The sequence below is a fragment of the Catharus ustulatus genome, chromosome 3 (genome assembly GCF_009819885.2).
Source record: "Catharus ustulatus isolate bCatUst1 chromosome 3, bCatUst1.pri.v2, whole genome shotgun sequence".
NCBI classification, from domain to species: domain Eukaryota; kingdom Metazoa; phylum Chordata; class Aves; order Passeriformes; family Turdidae; genus Catharus; species Catharus ustulatus.
This window is the reverse complement of record NC_046223.1, coordinates 85,969,680-85,990,111: the sequence shown is the minus strand read 5'-3', so window position 1 is coordinate 85,990,111 and position 20,432 is coordinate 85,969,680. Positions and strand designations below refer to the sequence as shown.

General features: G+C 39.0%; 1 protein-coding gene across 1 annotated transcript in view; it reads right to left on the bottom strand.

The window, feature by feature from the left end:
• IMPG1 (interphotoreceptor matrix proteoglycan 1) overlaps window positions 1-20,432 on the bottom strand; it is a 57,860-nt gene that overhangs the window by 7,360 nt on the left and 30,068 nt on the right. The window contains exons 13-17 of the mRNA XM_033054169.2: window positions 6,070-6,635; window positions 5,074-5,293; window positions 2,285-2,495; window positions 360-536; window positions 79-260 (exon numbers count right to left, since the gene is read on the bottom strand). Coding sequence (XP_032910060.1) covers window positions 79-260; window positions 360-536; window positions 2,285-2,495; window positions 5,074-5,293; window positions 6,070-6,635 — 1,356 coding nt within the window. The remainder of the gene's footprint in view (window positions 1-78; window positions 261-359; window positions 537-2,284; window positions 2,496-5,073; window positions 5,294-6,069; window positions 6,636-20,432) is intronic.

Genomic DNA, 20,432 nt, shown 5'->3' with positions numbered 1-20,432 from the left:
TAATATATGAAGGTGGACCTGTTATTTCAGGTAGGGCTGTTTGTTGAGGGATGAGAAAGGGATTTCCATGCAGTTTACCTCCAGGCTGAATTGTGTTTTCAAGTTCGTGTAATGCTTCGTGATCAAGGATCTCTGAGGAACTGAGACAAGCACTTACACTGCAAGCCGTGTGACAAAAGCTAGATAGGGGTTCATCGTGTTCAAAAGCAGGATTAATCCTTACAGCATTTTCTGAATTGCAGCTGCTGAGAGTAGGACTTCTACAATGCAGAACATTTTTGTTTAAGTAAGATTTTAAATTGCAAAAGAAACAAAAGGAATATTTTGAAATGTGAAGGAAAAGATTGTGAGCAGCTTACTGCAAATTAGAGTTTCTTTTGCATTTTCTTCTTATCTTAATAATTAAAATGATGAAAAGAAAACCAAGGCTTCCTAAGCCAAAAATGAGATGTTTAAAAATGAAGGGTTGTGTGGGTTCTGGACCAAATTTTGCACAGCGCTGTCCTTGGTAAAGCTGGTGTCTACGTACAGGGCATCTAAAATAAGGAAAGGAAGAGAAAAAATGTACCAAACTTAAAGACAAAAATTACTTAGTATCTTAAACAAAAAAAAAGGAAAATCTGTAATGCAATATGAACTCATTATTTCCACTAAATAATTGTTATGTGTTTGCATGAAAATAATGGGAAAGATAATGTTTCTACATTTGTGAGAGTGAATTTTAAATAAAAAAACACTGATATACTCCCTGCTGACTTACAGATTTTAAGGAAATAATTCATTTTAAATATCTCTGACAAATTTCTAGCCTCACAGGTAACATTTGTGGTTTAGAATCTTAGAAGTTCACCTGTGTTTTAAGGTAATGTCTGAACACATCTTTGAAGCCCATATTCTGTTTAGTGGTGATTTCACTCAGGGGAGCAAGGTCTGCAATAAGAGTTCTACTACAAATAGCAGGACTCTACTCCTAAGACGAAAAAGAGGAAAGTGAATTTACATGGAACACAAATGCAAATAGTAGACCATAATTTTCTCTCTGACTATACAAGTTTGCACAAACTGGTAGTCCCACAGTGGTGGGAATTTGTGACTTGCTATATTTCACAAAAAAACTTCATTTATTATTTTTAGTACTGTTATAATTCCTTGTGATGGTTTGGTTTTACCTATACATCAAGCCAGGGTTTTTCTGAATGGGAAAAGGTTTATTTTCATAGTGCATCAGTTTTGGAGGAGTGGGTCGGACCCCTTGCTACCTCAGCAAAATTTTGAAGAGATCCTTTCTAGCTCACAGGCTGATTTCTAGTACTAAGTGCTGCAGCTGCTCTACTGTGACTCTGAAAGTCAGGAATTTGGCAGTAACTGTGGTGAATTCAATATAATTTCTGTCCATTGCAGAAAATTAATTTTGGTTGTTGGGTTTTTACAGTGAATAATTTTAATAATTTCTCATTATATTGAAATTTGAATAATTTCTTCTGAATAATATAAAAAATAAGTGGTCTTATTTTTTGATGTTAATCCTAAGCAAGGTAAAAGATGCATCATTAATCTAGTCGAAGTATTAAGAGAGAATAAAGAAATGCAAGAATTGTAACTTGATTGTTGCTTGTGTACATGGCTGGTCAGCTACTGTGTGCCAATCTAGTACAGAGCTTCACATAATGCTCTGAATTGTCTAGTCTTACAATGAGAAGTAACTTGATACTTTGCAAAAGAGAGTTAATATGTTCAAGTACTCTATAGTTCTCAGTATTGACTTAAGATAATTCCATTTAAAAATCCTTAAGGAATGTATTTGCAGTAAGGAAGAGCTGCTAATCTTCAAGTCTTTCCCAGAAAGCCCTGAAAGCAGCTTCAGCCTTCATGTGCTTTATTGGGTGGTCTGGAATCACAGTCTACATGAATAAAGATTTCCTTTTTAATACATCTTAGAAAAATGTAATTTTAAAAAATGCTACCATGTAATCAGTAGCGAAGCTGTGAATGTGTTATTTCATTTTTCCAAAATGTGTTTGGAAATCTGAGAGGAATGCATGCCTTTGTGTGTTTCATCTCTGCCAATGATGCTGAATCTCTAATAAGTGTCTGAAGCATCTTTAAAAATAACTAGATCATAATGTTCTGTGTATACTAAGAGGCAGAAATGGATTTATCCACGGTGAGACTATTTATACTCCAGAAGGGTGTTTGCAGAGTGACTTGCAGCATCTGATTGTTGGGCTTTTGGCTTATTAGCAAAGTTTATGGGGCTGTTAACAGAATTCACCAATCCATTTACCTGCAGACAGCTCCTCTTCCTGGAACCAGCTCACATTTCCCACCATTGACGCAGAGATGGGGCTCCAGCTCGCACAGGCTCCGGCAGGGCAATCCATCCTGGCTGGCATAGCCAGGCTTGCAAAGGCAGTCCGCCTCTTTTGTCCACTCGTTCATTATGCACTCGGAAAACTTGTCACATGCCATGAATTTGCAGGGGTCTGCCTGATCAGCTGTAAAGGATGGGGAAATCATTAACTGAAGCATTACCCAAAGGGCCTTGGCAGGGCTTGTGGCAGCAGAGAAAGCAGCTCATGTTTGCTGGCCTGCCACTTGGGCATGCTAATAGGAGGATGTCATCCAGCCTGAAAGGACACACAGCCTTCCTGTTCAGGACACAGCAAGCATGCAAGTTCATGTTGATATCTGCACTGATTTACCCCGTCACTTTTGAGCAGTGAATTTATTTCCATCTCACTGACAAGGATTTTCACATTTGGATGGTTTTGTTCTGTTTTTGCAGTGAGTGCTGTCATCACCCTCATGGATCCTGTGCTACAGGCTTATGTGTGAGAAAAAATTTCAACTTTAGTGGTCCTAAACACATAATTTAGGACATGACAGAGGAATGGAATTAGATTATTGAATATTACACTAAGACCTGCAATGTAGAAATACTGTAGAAATACTGTCATATTCCAAAGAAAATATATGCTTACAGACTTTCTAGTGTTGGGGGTTTTTTTGTGTGTGGTGGTTTTTTCTTTTTTTTTGATTTTGGTTTTTTGGTTTTGTTGTTGGTTTGGGGTTTTTTTTGTTTTGTTTTTGTTTTTTTGGCTTGTTTTGTTTGTTCTTGTTTTGGGTTTTAGGGCTTTTTGTTTGTTTTTAGGTTTTTCTTTTTTGTGTTTAAGGGTTTTGTTTGTTTGTTTAGTGGTATCTTAACATTGGGTAGGCTTGCTTGGAAAGCAAAAAACACAGGTTTTTTGTTTGTTTTCTAAATATTAGTGAAGGATATCTCTATAAGGGATTAAGGGAAAAGGACCCTACTGATGCTCATGGGAAGGTCCAAATTAATCTGCTTCTCCTTTCCCATTTCCTGCTTCTTACTTGAAATGAATTTAAAAAACCAAACAAAAACCCAGAAAGAGTGATTTTGATCCAGTGCTCAACTCCTCCACCCAGCTTGTGCTGATGCAGTGATGAGGAGGAGGGCTGCATCCACCTCATCACCTTGTCCCATGGAGCCTGTTTCCTGTGTACCATGGGGCAAAAACCTTACAAGGCAAAAGGTGAGAAGCACATCAGGGGATACAAATCCTGTTCTTGCCATCAAAGGTGGCATTAGTAAGGTGTATGAATCCAGAAAAAAAAAGTGGAAAAAAATAGGAAAAGAGAGCAGAGAAGAAAACGGGAGCAGATACACGGGTATGAGCTAGGTTATGTGGCCCTTTATAATTATGTAGTTTAAAAGGAAGATTTGTACTGGATGTTGCAGCTTGTAACTGGGCTGAGAGTTTTCTTCTGCAGCCATTCATGCTCTATATACCAGATACTCAGTAACACTAAATGAAAAATGAGGATTGCATTTTTTGTAGGAGTACTGGAAATATCAGACACACACTGGGACATGCTTCAGTGGCAGAAATTAATCCATCAGAGCTGTTCACTTATAATCCCTCAATAATTTTATGGCTATTTCCTGTTTTGAATTTTTGACTAGTGGGTTTTAGCATGTACAGTTTCCCTTTGCTATATGCCATGTGCATGTTGGTTTGGGATGTCCTTTGCTCCTGGACTGTGAGGGTTGCATGTGTAACTCCAACAACAAGTGGAGCTTGGCTTGAGCATTTGGCTGGGCTGAGTTTTTGTGACAATATGTCATCTGCCTTAACACATGCATACTTAACACGTGGATAATTTGATATATTTTCTGTTTTCACTTCATTTAGATTAATGGAATATTTTGTGCAGGCATTTTTAAAGGTCCTTAATAGAATTATTTATGGCCAGTGCAGTCAGCCCTTTGCAGCTGCTGACTCTTGATACAGGTTTTGGACTGTCAGTTCCCCCATTCCATGTTTCACTTTGGTAGAACATTATTACCACTAGATGGCTCTCAGTTTCACAATAAAAAGCAATTTGATTATATTACCTTTACTTGCTACACAGGTTGGTGTTCATTTTTTTTGCTTGTTTTCTGAGATTAAAGCGCATCAGGCTTTGAAACACCTGTACTGGAATATACTGGCTCTGTAAACACAATTTCTTCTATTTTGACTCTATACTACTGCTTAAATATACTACTGCTTAAATAAAGTCATGCTCCAATTAGTGAGTATCTGTAGAATCCAATTATTCCTAAATATTGTCTCATTTTGTTTTGAATGCTGTATCCCTTTAAAAATGATTTAATGGTGCTCTAAACCATGGTTTGCTTACAACATTGCAATAATCATCAGAAATTATGTTTCCATACTCCAGTGCAAGACTTGCATGTCACACCTGAAAGCTGCACGTGAGCATTTCTTACACGTGTCTTCACCCAGCACTTGCTCTAGAGATCACTCTATTTGTCTCTGAAATGCAGCTGGTGAACATGCACAGCCCAACAGCTCCACCCAGCTTTTCATTACAATATGAAAATACATCTGCAGAGAATTTGCAACATCTTTTATTTGTCTTATTACCCCCTCTCTCTGGGAGGCTATTGCTAATGTGGTTATTCCCAAGATAGTCTAAAGCTGCAAGAGTCTGAAAAAAGATTGTCTGCTTAGTTTTGATTTTGCACATACATTAGTAATGCAATCTTACCTGGCTCAATATCCAGGGAATAGCTGTCAATCTCCAAATTGAGGTGTTGGGCTGCAGCATCACAGAAATCTTCCAAAACACAGTGTACTGCTTCTGTGATATTGTATGGCACTGTCTTGGCAAATTTCATTTTGCTGTTCACAATCACACTTCCATTCCTGAAGTTGAGAATTTCCAAGTGCTTAAAACCTGTAAGGTTGGACTGGAGGTATGGAAGTAGCTGCAAAACAGAGATTTGCCTTTATTTTAACTTACTGTCAGTATCTACCTGCTACTAATTTCTCTTATAGTCAATTTTCGTTATCAAGTGCACACATCACAGATTTATTTCCCCGAGTTTAATAAAACTGTTAAGCTCCACCAACAAATTAACTTTTCTGTTTAGAAGTATCTTCTTCTGGATTTCTGCTCTTTTCTCAATAATGTATTGAGATGGATGGGCAGCAATATCCCCTGTAATGAAATGCATAGCAGCTAGAGAGTTTATTCATCTGGAAGAGAAAAAAATTACCTCACTCAAAAGCCAACTTTAATTATTTTCAAACATTCAATCTAGGCAGGTTAGGGCATAGTATAATAGAAATGTTACTGAGCTGACCTGTGGCCTATTGTACCAACAGAGAAAATCCATATCTAATCACAGTCTATGCTATGATATATTTTTAAAAGCCTATTTTTAAATGCAGCAAGCAGACACAAGCCTCAGATATAATCAGCACTGCTATACTGTTGATGTGGATCTAAGAAAAAGCCAAATAAATTACATGCTAGGCATAGATCTGGGTTCTCTTGATCAAGTAAAATCTTTCATCACTGACTTCATAAACCCTGTCTTAATACTCTGAGAGCATCCCAGGCTTGTGGATCCTTTAAAATACAGCTTATCAGATTGAACTGTGGTTGGGTTTAGTATTGTTTAAATACTGTGCACTTCAGTGTATTCCTTTAAACTGCACCCGACCACCACACGTGTTGTCCAAGTTGATTTTCACCCACCAATTGCATGAACTGTTGTTCCAGTGCTTTGTATTCTGACGAGCTCCTGTTGAAGAGGTCATCAGAGAAGTGCATGTTGGTCACCCTCAGGCTGAAGAAGACCACGAGCTCCTTGCCTTTGGCTGCAGTTGTCATGGAGCTGGTGGTGACATACTTGAGCCCTGGTGCTGGGGTGGTTTCTGCAGGCTCGGTGGTCAGCACTGGGATGTAAGCGCTGCCCTGCTCCCCTTCGTCCAGCGCTGTCGTGCTCACGGCGCCCATCTGGTCCAGCTCAGCGGCGATGTCCTGCACGCCCAGCCCGGTGCCATCCACGGGAGCGCCCTCCGGGGCTGGCTCTGGAGAATCTGGTAACTCCAGGGACTGCTCGATGATCTCAGAGGGGCTGTAGGACGGGCTGGTGGCTGCAGGCAGCGGTGCTATCGGCAGCAGCACGTCTGTCACGACAGCTCCGGGCTGCATGGTGGAGACATCACTTGGAGCAGTGAAGAAAGGCAACCTGTCGTAAGTGCTGGCTGTAACAAAAATGTCATCACCTGATGATTCTGGTTCTTCCATGATCTTAACTGCTGAAGGAAAACAGGATAAAACCAAATTAGCCATGTTGAAAAGCAAGCATAAAAAACATCAAGCATATATAAAAAACATCAAAACATGTATATGGTATTTCCACTGAAACATTTTTAACAATAAGCTTAGCAGTATCTAAATATGAAAATGTTTGTGCCATCACCAAGAAGGACGACTGGAATAAAATACCTCATACACCTATTGAGTGATGGGATTTCTGCAGCTTCTATATTTAATAGTTATGCTTGGCAAGTATTTCCTGAACCTCTAAAGCACATTCTTGTTCTGAAGGTACATAATCACACTGTCAGTTTATATTGTCTGAAAGGGGAGATTGGAGCTTTGAGCTCTCTGCTTGGAACACTTGTATGCCAGAGTCATTCTGTTTCCCTCTGTGAAAAGTTAAAGCTATTATTTGCCAGTAATCATAAAATGTGATTACAAAAAACAATATAGCCTCTCCAGATCCAAACTGTGTCAATTTACCCAAAAGACAGCAGTAATGAAAAAATATTCGAACCTTAAGATGCCATCTACTGTACCTGAAGCAGAACTTTCGTGATATTCCCATTGGTGCTTGGCATGGATCTAGGATATGTGACAACTAGCTGAAATCCAAATCTAAAGTGTCAGGAATGGGACTCTGAATTCAGCTTGCAGCTACCTGGCCACAATGATTTCACAATAAATGATGGTCCCCACCAACAGCCTCCTGCCCAAACTGGTGACTTTAGTGACTTTGTCCTTTTCCAGTGATGTAACATGCTTCATGTGGATCTTTTAGCAGCCCCCTTCAGGCAAAATTACTTACCGGGAGAAGGAAAGAAAATTTTCTCGCACTGATGAACTCTTCCTTTCCCTACACGCTACTTTCCTCCCAGTGGCCAATGAAAATATGAAAGGAGAGCAAAGTTTTGCATTGGGAATATCCTTGACTGAATGAGGTAGGAATTGTCCTGCCACCTCATTTCATTAAAAGCTTCAGATGCTCTTCTCTTGCCATGTCCTCGTGTTTCTTGTGTGATTAAGGATACGGACAGATTAGAAAAGCAAAGCCTAGTGATGTTCTCTGTTTACAAAGCTCTTGCTGTTACTCGTTATGCTGATAAGGAGTGAGAGTCACTTATCAGTTAAGAGAACTTGGAACAGCTTTGCTAGCATTAGTGCATGAGGCATTAATGCAGGATGATCTGCTGATGGGATGAGCCTGCAGCTCCACAGACATCTCTCTCAGCACGAGAGCACACGCTCCAGCATACTACTGTGAAGGCATTTGTTAGGCAGGTTATATTTTAGAAAGAAAACTACAGGAGAGACATGTACTAAAGTGGCTTTGAAATTGCAGCAAATTTGAAGCAGATATATACAGCCATATATATATATATTGCATGCCTGGCATATAGCTGTGTATATAAATACATACGGTCTATACATAGACTACAAAGGTCTTCTGGCATCCTCTTATTACAAGCAAAGTAACTTAAAAGGCCTTGAGGGCATACCAAGATGATCTCTGAGCATGTATCACCTGTTTTCATAAGCTGCCAGTTCTTAGCAATCACTGTGTCTCCAGCTGAAAGAGACAGACAGCAAGTGACCCAACAGTTTGTGTTTGTAAAATTAAATGGGCTCACATCAGGGGCTGCTGAGCACCTGCTGTGGCACAGCACCAGTCCCAAACCCAGGGATAACTAACCAGTTCTAACAGGTGCTGTGTTACTGCTGCAAGACTCACCTAGTGACATGTTGAGATCAGCAGTACAATGAGTTGCAGCTGGTTTTACCAAGATTTTCCTCTGTCTACAGGAGACTTCAATAGAATTCAATGCTAAGAAGCTAGGAACTATGCATGGAACACAGAAGACCTAGATATTTCATAGAATCACAGAATGATTTAGGTTGGAAGGGAACCTAACATTATCTAGTCCAACCCCCCTGCCATGGGGACGGATGCCTCCCACTACATCGGCTTGCTCAAGGCTCCGTCCAACCTGGTCTTGAACACTTCCAGGGATGGAGCATTCACAGCTTCTCTGGGTAACCTGTTCCAGTGCCTCACCACACTCACACTACAGAATTTCTTCCTAATACCTAACACAAACCTACACCCTTTCAGTTCAAAGCCATTCTCCCTTGTCCTGTCACTACATGACTCTGCAATTTTACAAAGATCCCTGTCAAACTTTCTTCTAGGCCCCCTTTAGGTACTGGAATGCATGGCAAGGCTCTCTCCAGACCCTTTTCTTCTCCAGGCTCAACAAGTCCAGCTCTCTCAGCCTGTCTCCATAGAGGGGCTCCTGCCCTCTGACTCTGTCCAGCAGGTCTGTTTTGGTGTTGAGGGGTCCAGAGCAGAAGAGAGTACTCCAGCTGGGTTGTGACAAGAGTGGAGTTCAGAAATGAATTACCTCCCTTGACCTGCTAGTCAGTGAAATGTAAAGCAAAACCCCAAACCTTTGCATTTAAAATATCAGGTTTATATATAACATCAATATATATTGATTTTCAGACTCAATGTAAAGAAGATCCTTTTTTTTTTTTGTGATGAGATTGGTGAAACACTGGAACATGTTGCCCAGAGAGATGGTGGATTCTGCATCCCTGGAAACATTGAAGGTCAGATTGAATGGGACTCTGAGCAACCTAATCTAGTTGAAGATAATCCTGTTTATCATAAAGGGGTTGAACTAGATGGCCTCTAAAGGTCCCTTCCAATCTAACTTATTCTATGAATCTGTGAATCCATATGCACATAAAAATATGTATAAAATGTTGCAAAAGAACACAAAATACTCTTACATCGTTCATCATAAAGGAATTGTAAATTTGTAAAACTTCACCAATTTGCTTTGTAGATGAGATTTCTACATCAGAAGAAAATTATTTTATGAACCCTCTACAAGTACAAACTGAAGATTTTGACACTGAATCTCAGCATATTTAATTTCAGCATAAAGTTTAGTCTACAGCACTATCGTTCAGGTGTAGGGCACAGAGGCACAAAATAAGACGCTGAAATCAAATATAACCACAGAGTAACCATGCTGAAAGTTAAACAATACAATGGAATGAAAAGCTGATGTCTGCAATAAAAACTGCAACTCAAATTTCAGCCACCTCTTATCCTGCCATGAAGTTGTTCACTGAACTCCCCAGATGTTCTTTTGTACTGCATAGCCAAGGCAGGACAGTATTGCACCAAGAGCGTTATATCAAAAATTAAATACCTGCTGGCAAAGACATGAAAACACTAAATTAAGAGACAATTTCCTGTGCCCGTGCTATATTAAATCTTTGTAAAAGGAGTTTTCCATGTAGGCATTTATTCCCTGCTGAGGGAATGAAATACATAGATTTGACTTACCAGAAAAAAAAATCAGCTGCCATTTCAACAACTTTTTTTTAGGTATCTGATCAGTTGGTTCTCATATTTTTTTAGTGAGGAAAACCCTTCTAATTGACCATGAATAAGGAGTAATTGTTTGGGAAAGGTCAAATTGCCATGAGACATTTTCCTGGTGGGTTTGCATTAATGAGCAGGCCCAGAATGTTATACATTAAGAGGTCCTGACATTTCCTTTCCTTCATGAGCATAATAAGCACTGACATATTTTCCAAGTCCACTGGTGGGTATTCTGTACATGTTTGGTATATGATGAAAGTTACAGTGTTACAATGTCTCTGTATATTTGCATACTTGCTGGCTGAAAGAAATAACCAAAGAGAGGAGAGGTGTGCAGTTAAGAGATTGGTTCATAATACAGAGTAAGAATCACCTTGTGTGCAGCTCTGCTGATATCAGTAGCAGATGGATACAAAAAATAGCTGCATTCAAATTTACATATTTGGTTGGTGCCTGAAATGTCACTAAATCCCTGGATACAGGACTGTTGTGCACAGACAAAGCGTTGAATTTATGTTCCAGGCCTTTAATTTTTAACTGGGACACAAGTAATATGAGGATTAAGAGAATTAAGAGAAGAGGATCGTTAACCTAATGTGTCACAACAAGTGTCTCCCAACACATAATTACTGATTCCATTCATCTTTCTAACTGCAAAACCAAGCCAAAAGAGCCACAGTGGTCTGTCTGTCATTCTGTCTGTCTGTATGGACCCTCCAGAAACAAGGTTCAATGTCCAATAAATCCACAGACCTCTTTCTCCTCTGACTCCAGGGAACCTGAGTTCACTGGGAATGCACACCATCTCTTCTTCATCTTCAGTCTTACAAACTCTTCTCTGTTTACCTTTTTCCTTAGCATTCACACTGGAGCTCTTTGAGCAGTCTCACTTTTCATAGGACAGCCTGAGAGTGCAGCTCTAGCTCTGCTACTCACTCCACTACTGTGGTGTTCTGTGTAATTCATCTTATTTTGAAAATTTCCACGCCTTGCAGCTGTGCTTCATTATCTATGTTCTCAGCATGAAATATGCAAATAAATTTCATTTTTACATGATGTCACAAGAAGAGTATTTTCTATCTTAATAAAATACTGCTTAGTAATTTTAATCTTATCTCATTATTCTCAGGACTATTCACTTTTACCTGAAACTGAAAACTGAAAGAGTAAGATAAAATTTGTGAAATCTAGACCTGAAAATCTAAACCACTACAGAATTCAGGGCATTGAGCAACCAAAAATTACTACTCCTGTCTAGGTTCCTTATGAATGAAGGATGCTTTTTAGCTATCTCCACATGGGTATCGAGGCCAACCTTCTGTTCGGTACCTGACAACCCTGTTTTACTGACTCTCCTGCTTAGCTAAGTAACTTGTGAAGGGCAATGGACTGCATTTGATTTGGGATGTGCACTCCCAAACTGAGTTATGACATTGCCCTCATCTCATTGGGATCTCTACCATGATTTCTTTTTGGGACGTCAGTAATATTATTTACTTCTGCAATGACTGAAGAAATAAAAAGCAAAGAACTCTTCACTTGTTCCTCCAAGATGGATAAGGATTAAGACCAAACCATTAAGAGCAAAGCCAAGCCCATATTTATTGCTCTGCTGCTTTTCCCTCACAGTAGCCAGGTCTGCCTGACAGCAGCAGAAAGATGCAGTTCACTACAGTCTGACTCCTGTAAATATTTCACTGGTGCAAGTTAGCTGGTCTTACTCAACTCACACAAAGTTTTCGGTGCAGATAAAGAATTCTCTGTGTAATGCCTGAGGGTCGGTATTTTGATTGATCCATCTGCCTTTAACAATTTCATATTTGGTCACTGTACATTTAAGAACCCTCTGAAATATCACTTTCTTGTGAGATTAAAAATTCGTTCTGTTTTTGATTATCATTTTCACATGCATTGGCTATAGCATGGCTGAAAATAGTAATTCCATTTGCCATTTGCTGTTTTATAAAGGACTGCTTTTACTTCAATTTAAATTTTTCTGAAAAAGACTTTCTGTAAAGATTTGAAACAAGGAAATCAATACATTCAATATTTTAAAAAAATCAACTTCAAGTTAATAATTTAAGTACAACAGGTGGACATACAACAAACAGCTATTAACTGAGCAATCCTACTTTTGTGTCAAATTCATATGCTGAGAAACTGATGTTGAGCCTTAATGACTCTTTGGCATTCTCGTGTTTCAGCAGTTTTAGAGGAATAAGCATTTCAGAAACACAAACATAATTTAAACAATACAGGAATAGCTGGTGTTTAAAGCATACCCAAAATCCTGCGTAGAATATAAGAATACTGTACAGAGAGCTGAGGTGTATGATCAGATATCTTGTATGGACAGTAGGTCAGTGGTTGCTTATTTCCATAATGTGACAAGTCACTTTCACCATTTACAGAACCTTTACCTCACCTGCTACTGAGATTGCCTGATAAAATTATATACTAGTGTTCAAGCACTCTAAAAGTCGCTCTAAAAAATGATGTAACCAAGATTAAAATGCTCTTGTGAAGTAAGGGGATTTGTAAGTACCTTTACATGAAAACATGTTAGAAATGCCAGGGATACCATGGCTGTCATCTATGGTAAGATACTTTGTATTGAAGTTCTGCACTATTTGCTACCATAGTAATATCATATTAAAATATATATTAAACAAGAATGGTGCCATGCTAATCTTGGAAGCAAACCCAGGCAGCAGTGAATTTGCAAAGAAAAATGCACTTCTACAAAGGAATAACATCAAAACCAAATAAGAAACCTCTTGCTTAAAACAATAGCTTCAGGAGGATGTAATATCTCTGATTCCCATTGTTGAATGTTCTCACTTAAATTTGAAAAAATTTCTTTCATGAATTTAAAATAATGAGATCTATGTGGAAACAGGCTGGGTCTTTACAAACACCTGGAAACATAAAGAGACATCCATCTAAATGTTGTAAACGATACTGCATGACACCATCACAGTTTTAGAGCACCCCAAATGGAGAACCCGGAATGCTCTTTTTGATTTATTTTACTTCGAAATGTTTGGAAACAAGCCTGACAAGTTACAATGCTTATCCTTCAGAATTAAAAGTACTCTCTAAATTCCCAACCATTTTCTATATTTTTATCAACTGTGTAACAGGAGAAAATCAGAGAAAATTTTTGTAGATGATGGGACCCATCAATTTTGTGGTATCAAAATTTATTAGTTTACAAAATGGTAGAAACAAAAAACAAAATAGAAGTTACATGATACAAATTCAAGTAATGTGTTGACCAAGGACCTAAAATAGAAAAGAAAAACATGATATTAGAAAGCTAAAACCAGTGATTCTCTTAAATTTCATCATCAAATGGGCACTTTAAGACTTGCCATGAAACACTAAATATATTTGCCCCCCCCACACCCCTTGTACTATGTAGTCACTTGTATGAGGAAACAGTTCATGGAATGAAAGTTGTAGAATGAGGAGCATTTTGGTCTTCTAAATTGTGCCTTGGGTGTAGTTATGTAGGTAATCTGATTTTTCTCAAAGTGTTGAAAAGAAAAATGTGACTCTGTGAGAGAGAGATAGAAGGAGATATTTCAGTGGGAAAATCCTTCTGGCTTTATGTTTCACTGCAGGAATACATTTCAATCTTACTGACATTGGAAAGGACTTTGGGCCAGATGCCTTAGTGCAGACTTGGCCTGTTAAATGTGCTTGGATTGTGGACCTGAGCAGCCCAGAGCAGCCAGAGCACTGCTGTCAGGGGGCAGGCAGAATGCTGAATGCTAAACCCACATAAAATTGCTGCTGAATTGTCCATACAGCCATTAGTCTCAAGGGACTCTCATGTAACGCTGGTGTGCAGAAGTCTTATGCAATAAGCTAGTTTTTCAAAAAACAACAGTTAAATAAATATTTGGGATTGCTCTCACATAAAATGTTTGGATTAAGGTACATGACTTTCATTTGACTTTCCAATTGTTGTTGAGTAGCAGTGACAATACAAAAATGAAACATTGTTACTCTAACTGCTCATAGAACTTATATTGGGAAAATAAAAACGAAAAAAAACACAGCTAGTGAGCAGTCCATAGAATACTCTCTTCACTCCCTGTGGAAGAAATACTAAGTATTACTAACACTAACCTTCTTACCATAGTTTCAAAGGAACTGTTAATGAGAGCACAAAAACTCCTTTTAACCAGAAAGGGGAAAAAACAAAATTATTTTTTGTAACTGCAGTTGATGCTGACTCTCCTCTCCTCTCCTCTCCTCTCCTCTCCTCTCCTCTCCTCTCCTCTCCTCTCCTCTCCTCTCCTCTCCTCTCCTCTCCTCTCCTCTCCTCTCCTCTCCTCTCCTCTCCTCTCCTCTCCTCTCCTCTCCTCTCCTCTCCTCTCCTCTCCTCTCCTCTCCTCTCCTCTCCTCTCCTCTCCTCTCCTCTCCTCTCCTCTCCTCTCCTCTCCTCTCCTCTCCTCTCCTCTCCTCTCCTCTCCTCTCCTCTCCTCTCCTCTCCTCTCCTCTCCTCTCCTCTCCTCTCCTCTCCTCTCCTCTCCTGCCATGCATTCACCACTGAAGTTTCCTGCCTTGATGCTTTAGGCATACATTCTTCTCAAGCCACATTACATTTTTTTCTTTTTTCTTTTTTTTTTTTAAATTTTATTCAAGTTTTGCAGTGTTATGTGGGCATATTATGAAGTTCTTAGAGATTTATTCAGCATAATTTTGATTTTTATTGTTTCACTCTGAATTGTCAGTGTCTGATTCTGAAATGGTGAAGGAGATACAGGGATGTCTAGGTGTAGGTATAGATATAGATGGTATAAAATAGGGATGAGAATGGAACTTTGGGTTTATCTTAATTATCTAAGACAAGTTTAGCCAGGGCTTCAGCCACTGCTCAAGGCTACATACACATTTAGGAGAAAGGACTGAAATGTGTTAAAATATTTTTCCAACTTCACTCCTTTCAATCTCTAGAAAGATAAATTAAAACTATGGCAATTTTTATTGAAAGATGGACCATAGGAACTGAAATCTTCAGCTATGAAGATGCCATTCATGAATAATACTTTTTATTTTCTCAGTCAACCCAGCAGGCTTTTCTGTGCCAACAATTCCCTGCTCCAACTCTGCTTGAAAGCCCATTATTCCAAACTGCATGGCAATAAAGATAGTTATTAAAGGAATGTTTGACCCTGTATAAAATTTTCACTGTAAAATTCTGTTACTGGCACCACCATTGTACAAATATTGTATAGTACAATAATTTGATTTTAAAAAGTCTACCAACTGGAGAAGAACAAAAGAGAAGCCCAAACATGTAAATGCAGTAAAATGAAGAAATGAAATATTTTGCATCTAGGCTTGGTTTAATCATGTTCTTACTGATGCATGTAATGATCTTACCATTCTACAGAATGAAAGTGAAACTTCTGTCTCCTAATTTACAACCAGATATCATTGGTTGAAATTGAGTTTAGCTTTTTCCTCTGCAGAACTTTATAGAAAGTTTAATTGAGAAAGAAACGTTAAGGACTTATGGGAAAAAAATTGCATGTTGTCTCTACCAAAATTCAGAAATTACTTGGACATTACAATTAAAATGAAACAGTATATGACACCCCTGACAGGAGTTTAAGTTGAAAATAAATATTCATAAAAAGAAATCACATTTAATTTAGTATAAACATTATTGCAAATGTCTCTCTAAGATTTTTATGTATTTTTGTTTGCTAGTTTTAAATATCAAAACTTTTTTCAAACTTACTAACAAGCAGCTTACAGTAATTTCACAACCATAAGGTGCACGGGACTATAAGGCATACCCCCCCAGGAGTCGGCAAATTTCGCAACTTTGTAGATCAGATAAAGCACACTGGACTATAAGGCGCACTTTTTTTTTGTTGTGAGGATCCGCCCCCAGCTCACCCCACGCGGTTGCTGGCCGAGGCCCCACCCCAACCCGGCAGCCACAGGGCCCCGGGCCCGCCTGTACCCAGGAGCCACGGCTCTGCCTCCACCCGGGCCTGCCTGTACCCAGAATCCCTGGCTCTGCTGGCCCTGGGCCCCCCTGCACCCAGCAGCCGCAGCACCATGGGCCCCTGGACTTGCCTCCACCCGGCAGCCGCAGCCCCGCCTCCATCTGGCTCCCGTGGCTCTGCCGGCTCCCCCCCGTGGCTCGCGGCTCGCACTTCCGGGTTGGCAAATTTCCGAACTTTGTACATTAGATAAGGCGCATCGGACTATAAGGTGCACTTCCAGGTTGGGGCGAAAATTTTAGTCAAAAGGGTGTGCCTTATGGTCGTGAAATTACTGTAAGTTGATATTGCCATTAGCATTACCTATGTAAGGCATCTCAAGATGGCTGAGAAGATCAAAGTTTGAAGGCCAAGCCCCCTCTATAGACAGGGATACAAAATTCCACCGAGATATGGAACAGGTGATGGAGGAGAGATGATTCAGAGCACCCAAGTTACAACTTGTCTATAACAGTCCAATGCAGATGGTTTCTGTTTTTCTCTAACAAGGAATGTATCAAAAAAAATCTCCAGTCTGAGGTCAAGTGGACTCTCCTATGCTGGAAGGATATTGAATTCTCCAAAGAGAGTGAGATAATAATTTAGAAAGTCAAAGTTTTACTACCATTTGGTCATAACACAATTTTTTTTTTCAAACCCAGCATTTCTAGCAAGACCAAGGATTATTACTAAGTGAGGGAAATGCATTATTTAGGACATGTTAGTCTCAGCAGTGCCACTTTGCCTAGTATTTGTTCCAACTGGACTACATGACATGTAAACTTCATTAGTTTCATTCATTTATGACATGGCAAATGTTAACCTTACACTCCCAGCACAGAAGTCTGCATTATTTGTTTTAAAGTATCATTCTGATTACATCACTGCAAAGGCCAGGAGTTTTAAATTAATCTTATTCAGGACATTACTGTATTGAAATTATTTGTGATACTGGCTCTTCAGATTCTGAACTTATTTCTGTCTTTTACCACCCTCCTTTATTAGACAATTAGAATTATTGCAGTCATGTCTAAAAACTGTAAACCGCCTCAAATAAGTTTTTAGCCCTTTAGTTCTAAAGAAAATTAATTTTCTAGAACAAGTGGAATTAGACCACATGCAGCAACACATATATATCCCTCCTGGAGGGAGAGCTCCTTCATGCACTCTAACAAAGAGGAAGAATTATGGGTGGTTTGTAGGCTTGGCTACAAAGTGTGACTGAACAAGTGGTGAGCACTGAGGTCTGTCTTCCTGCCATTTTCATAGGTGCACAACGAGGTGTTACATTTTTTCATTAAACAAGTGGCTTGGAAGATTTGCTTCTGGATAAGCAAATTTCCTTATCAGCAATATAAATTGTTTTCAGTACTTCACAGTCATTTCAATGAGTCATTGGAATTACCAATTGAGTTTAAAGAAAATTATCACTTGTTTTGGTTCATTTGTATTGTGTATTTGGGGGGTAATAAATAAGAAATAATATTTGAAGGAAGAAAAGCTTAACCTTAAAGTAAAATAGAAACGGTTGGATAGCTTAATAATTTAAACAAGTCATGTGTTAAATTGGAAATACAGATAGTGCTCACTTTCTCTCAAACTTTTTCACTTGGATTAGTAATTTCATTTCAGCATTTTAAAGTATATTTTGAAGAAGTGATGCAGATTTTGTTCTATTCCAATTGCTCCTGCTGTTCCCAGCACAGAGACAGCTGGGCAGAATGCTATCATTAAAATCTGACCAGATGCTAATAACTTATTCTAATATGTTTAGGATTCTTCAGGAATACTAAGAGCAGGCAGTTCTAACTGGTCAAAACTTTTCCTTCAATCTAACATATCCTAATGTGGGCCTGCTGAAACTCCCTCATCTTCAATTTACAGACAACTTCCAGACTACTGAATATTAAATAAAGTGCTTGAGAAAATGACATTGCCAGAGCTACCTGTTAAATGTCAGGCAGGCCTCACAAAAGCTTCTCTGCACATCTGAAGCAGCAAGAGACAAGCAGCAGGGCACAGGGAGAAGCTGATGGGGAAAAACGTCAAGAAAATCCTGTCAGTTTATGATCCAAGGTAACACAAGGAAAACATAAAAAATATTCAAGGAAACAGAAGAGCTCTTACCCTCTATATCCATCGATGTGAAAAAAATGGTGAGCATTCCTGGCACAAAGGATGGGTGAATTCCAATCCTGGGAACATTCAGAGAGGCTCTTGCAAGAAACAACGGGGTTTTCTTTTCTGTGACAACGCTGGTTATGCCAAATAGAAAATTGTGCTAAGCAAAGACAGCTGTTAGGCAGCTGAGGATGAGCAACCAGAGACAGGAAGAATCCACAAATACGCAAAAAATTGAGTTTTTTTCCCTAGAGATTACTTGGAAATAAGACTGAGTGAAGAATGTGCCACATAATTTCCTATTGGGTAGCAGGATAATATTAATGGGGACAACTCACAGTAGGTTTGTGTGAACATGAGATTAATTATGGTTATAATTAATGAGGCTTTTATCAGTTACACATACCAAGATGTCACCATCATGTACTCCTTGTCAGTGTTTTTTTCTCACAAAAAAAACCCCTGCAATAAACCCTGCAGAGTCTTGTTTCTCAGAGTCTTTCTTGAGAGCCTGAGGATGACCCAGGCTGGTCAAACTGAGATGCAGTACCTCTGAGTAGCTGAAGGATTTTACTGCTAGCTTTCTTTAGTTTTGCAATAACTTCTCCAGAAATAATGCCTCCTCTGTGATGGCCAGGATTTTGGGATAAATATTTACCTGGACTGTACCATTTGTTAGTAGCTACAATTAAAACAAATTCAAATTACTGATTAGGAAGCCAAATATTATTGTTTCTTTTACTGCTGAAATTTTCTTAGTTTTTGACTGAGACAAAATCTAATGCATTACATACATTGCTTCTCTTTTGAATTGTAATACTCTTTCAGATAATCACAGGAGGACTGCAAAGAGAAGAAATTTAACCATACAGAAGAAATGTTAATGACTTTTAAATCCAGAAGGAGAAAAATATGAAGAAAAAAGAATGCTAGAGAAAAGTGATCAGGTATCATCTCAGACAATAGGGGGAAGAAGCTTTTTTTTTTTTTTTTGCACTGGTTATAAATGGAAAATAGAAATAGACAAGATTTTAAAGGTGCTACAGCAAAGAAAAATCTTTCTGAGGTGTCAGATGTTGAAATAGTGACGTCTGATGCAGGCATTTCAAAACTTTTCAATAAAAGCTCTGGAATTTGCACCAGTCTTTCTTCCAATTCTATAGTGAAATCTCAGAACACTAGGCTTACTTTAAGGACAGCTTGGCATCTTCCTGCTGGTTCTGGGCTAGTGCAAGGGGTGGAGTAGCTGCCATCACCCTGTGGCCAGCAGGGCACTCCAATCCTCACTCTTGGTCCTGCTCTTGGCTGCCCATGGGCAGCTCCCTGTGCAGAACTGCGCTGTCACAGCCCTGTCTGAAAGGGATCCCACACCTGCTCCTGGCTCATCCCTCCCACAAATCCCATTCTTGCATGGTTGAAAAGGACACTTCTCATGGACCTTCATCCCTAAACTGTTTTTGCTCACCTTTCCCCAGGTTTTGTGTGCAGAACTTTGCCTATATTCATGTGTGTGAGGCTGAGACTGATTATCTTTTTGAGAGCTGTGAAAGAAATTTTATTACTTGCTTGGTGACCTCAGGCAGACACAATTAAAGTAGTTGGTGTAGGATGTAGACATTCAATATTTAGGAGCCTGTGGTGTGCGTGCACGCATGTGACAGGCAGTACAATAAAGTCCATCTCTGAAAAAGGGCTAATATCTAAAAGAACCTCAGACTTTGTTACTTTGGTGGCCAGTTTCTTCTTTCATGGTAAATAAGAGTGAATTTAAATTTCTAAACATATGATGAAGAAAAGGTGCTCCATCTTCTGAACAGTAGGGTGGGGAAATGGCTGAAAACTAATACAGAATTTTAGACAACTGTTTAGACCCTAATCCTCTGTTCAACCTCATATACACTGCCTGAGTAGTTCCTGCCATTTCATACCAATAGAAGTTTTTTGGGTTTTCTTTTAATATTACTAAGAACAGCAGCTATGAAATGCAGCCAAGAACAAAATTCTGTACCAGCTAGATTCTGTTTGCCATATTAAAATTAATAGTACTAACACTGCTGACTTTAATAAAACTTGAATTTCCAGATTGAGTTCTATCAGTTCCCATGAAATACACAATATATCAGCAAATAAAAGACTACAGGAAATACCATACACACAGGACTGTCAGAATTGAAAAAAAAGCTTTACAAAGGGAAAAAGTTTTAAAGAGTAAAGAGCATACATTTTAATAAGTCAATAAATAGGTTTTCAACAGCTCTCCTGACTGT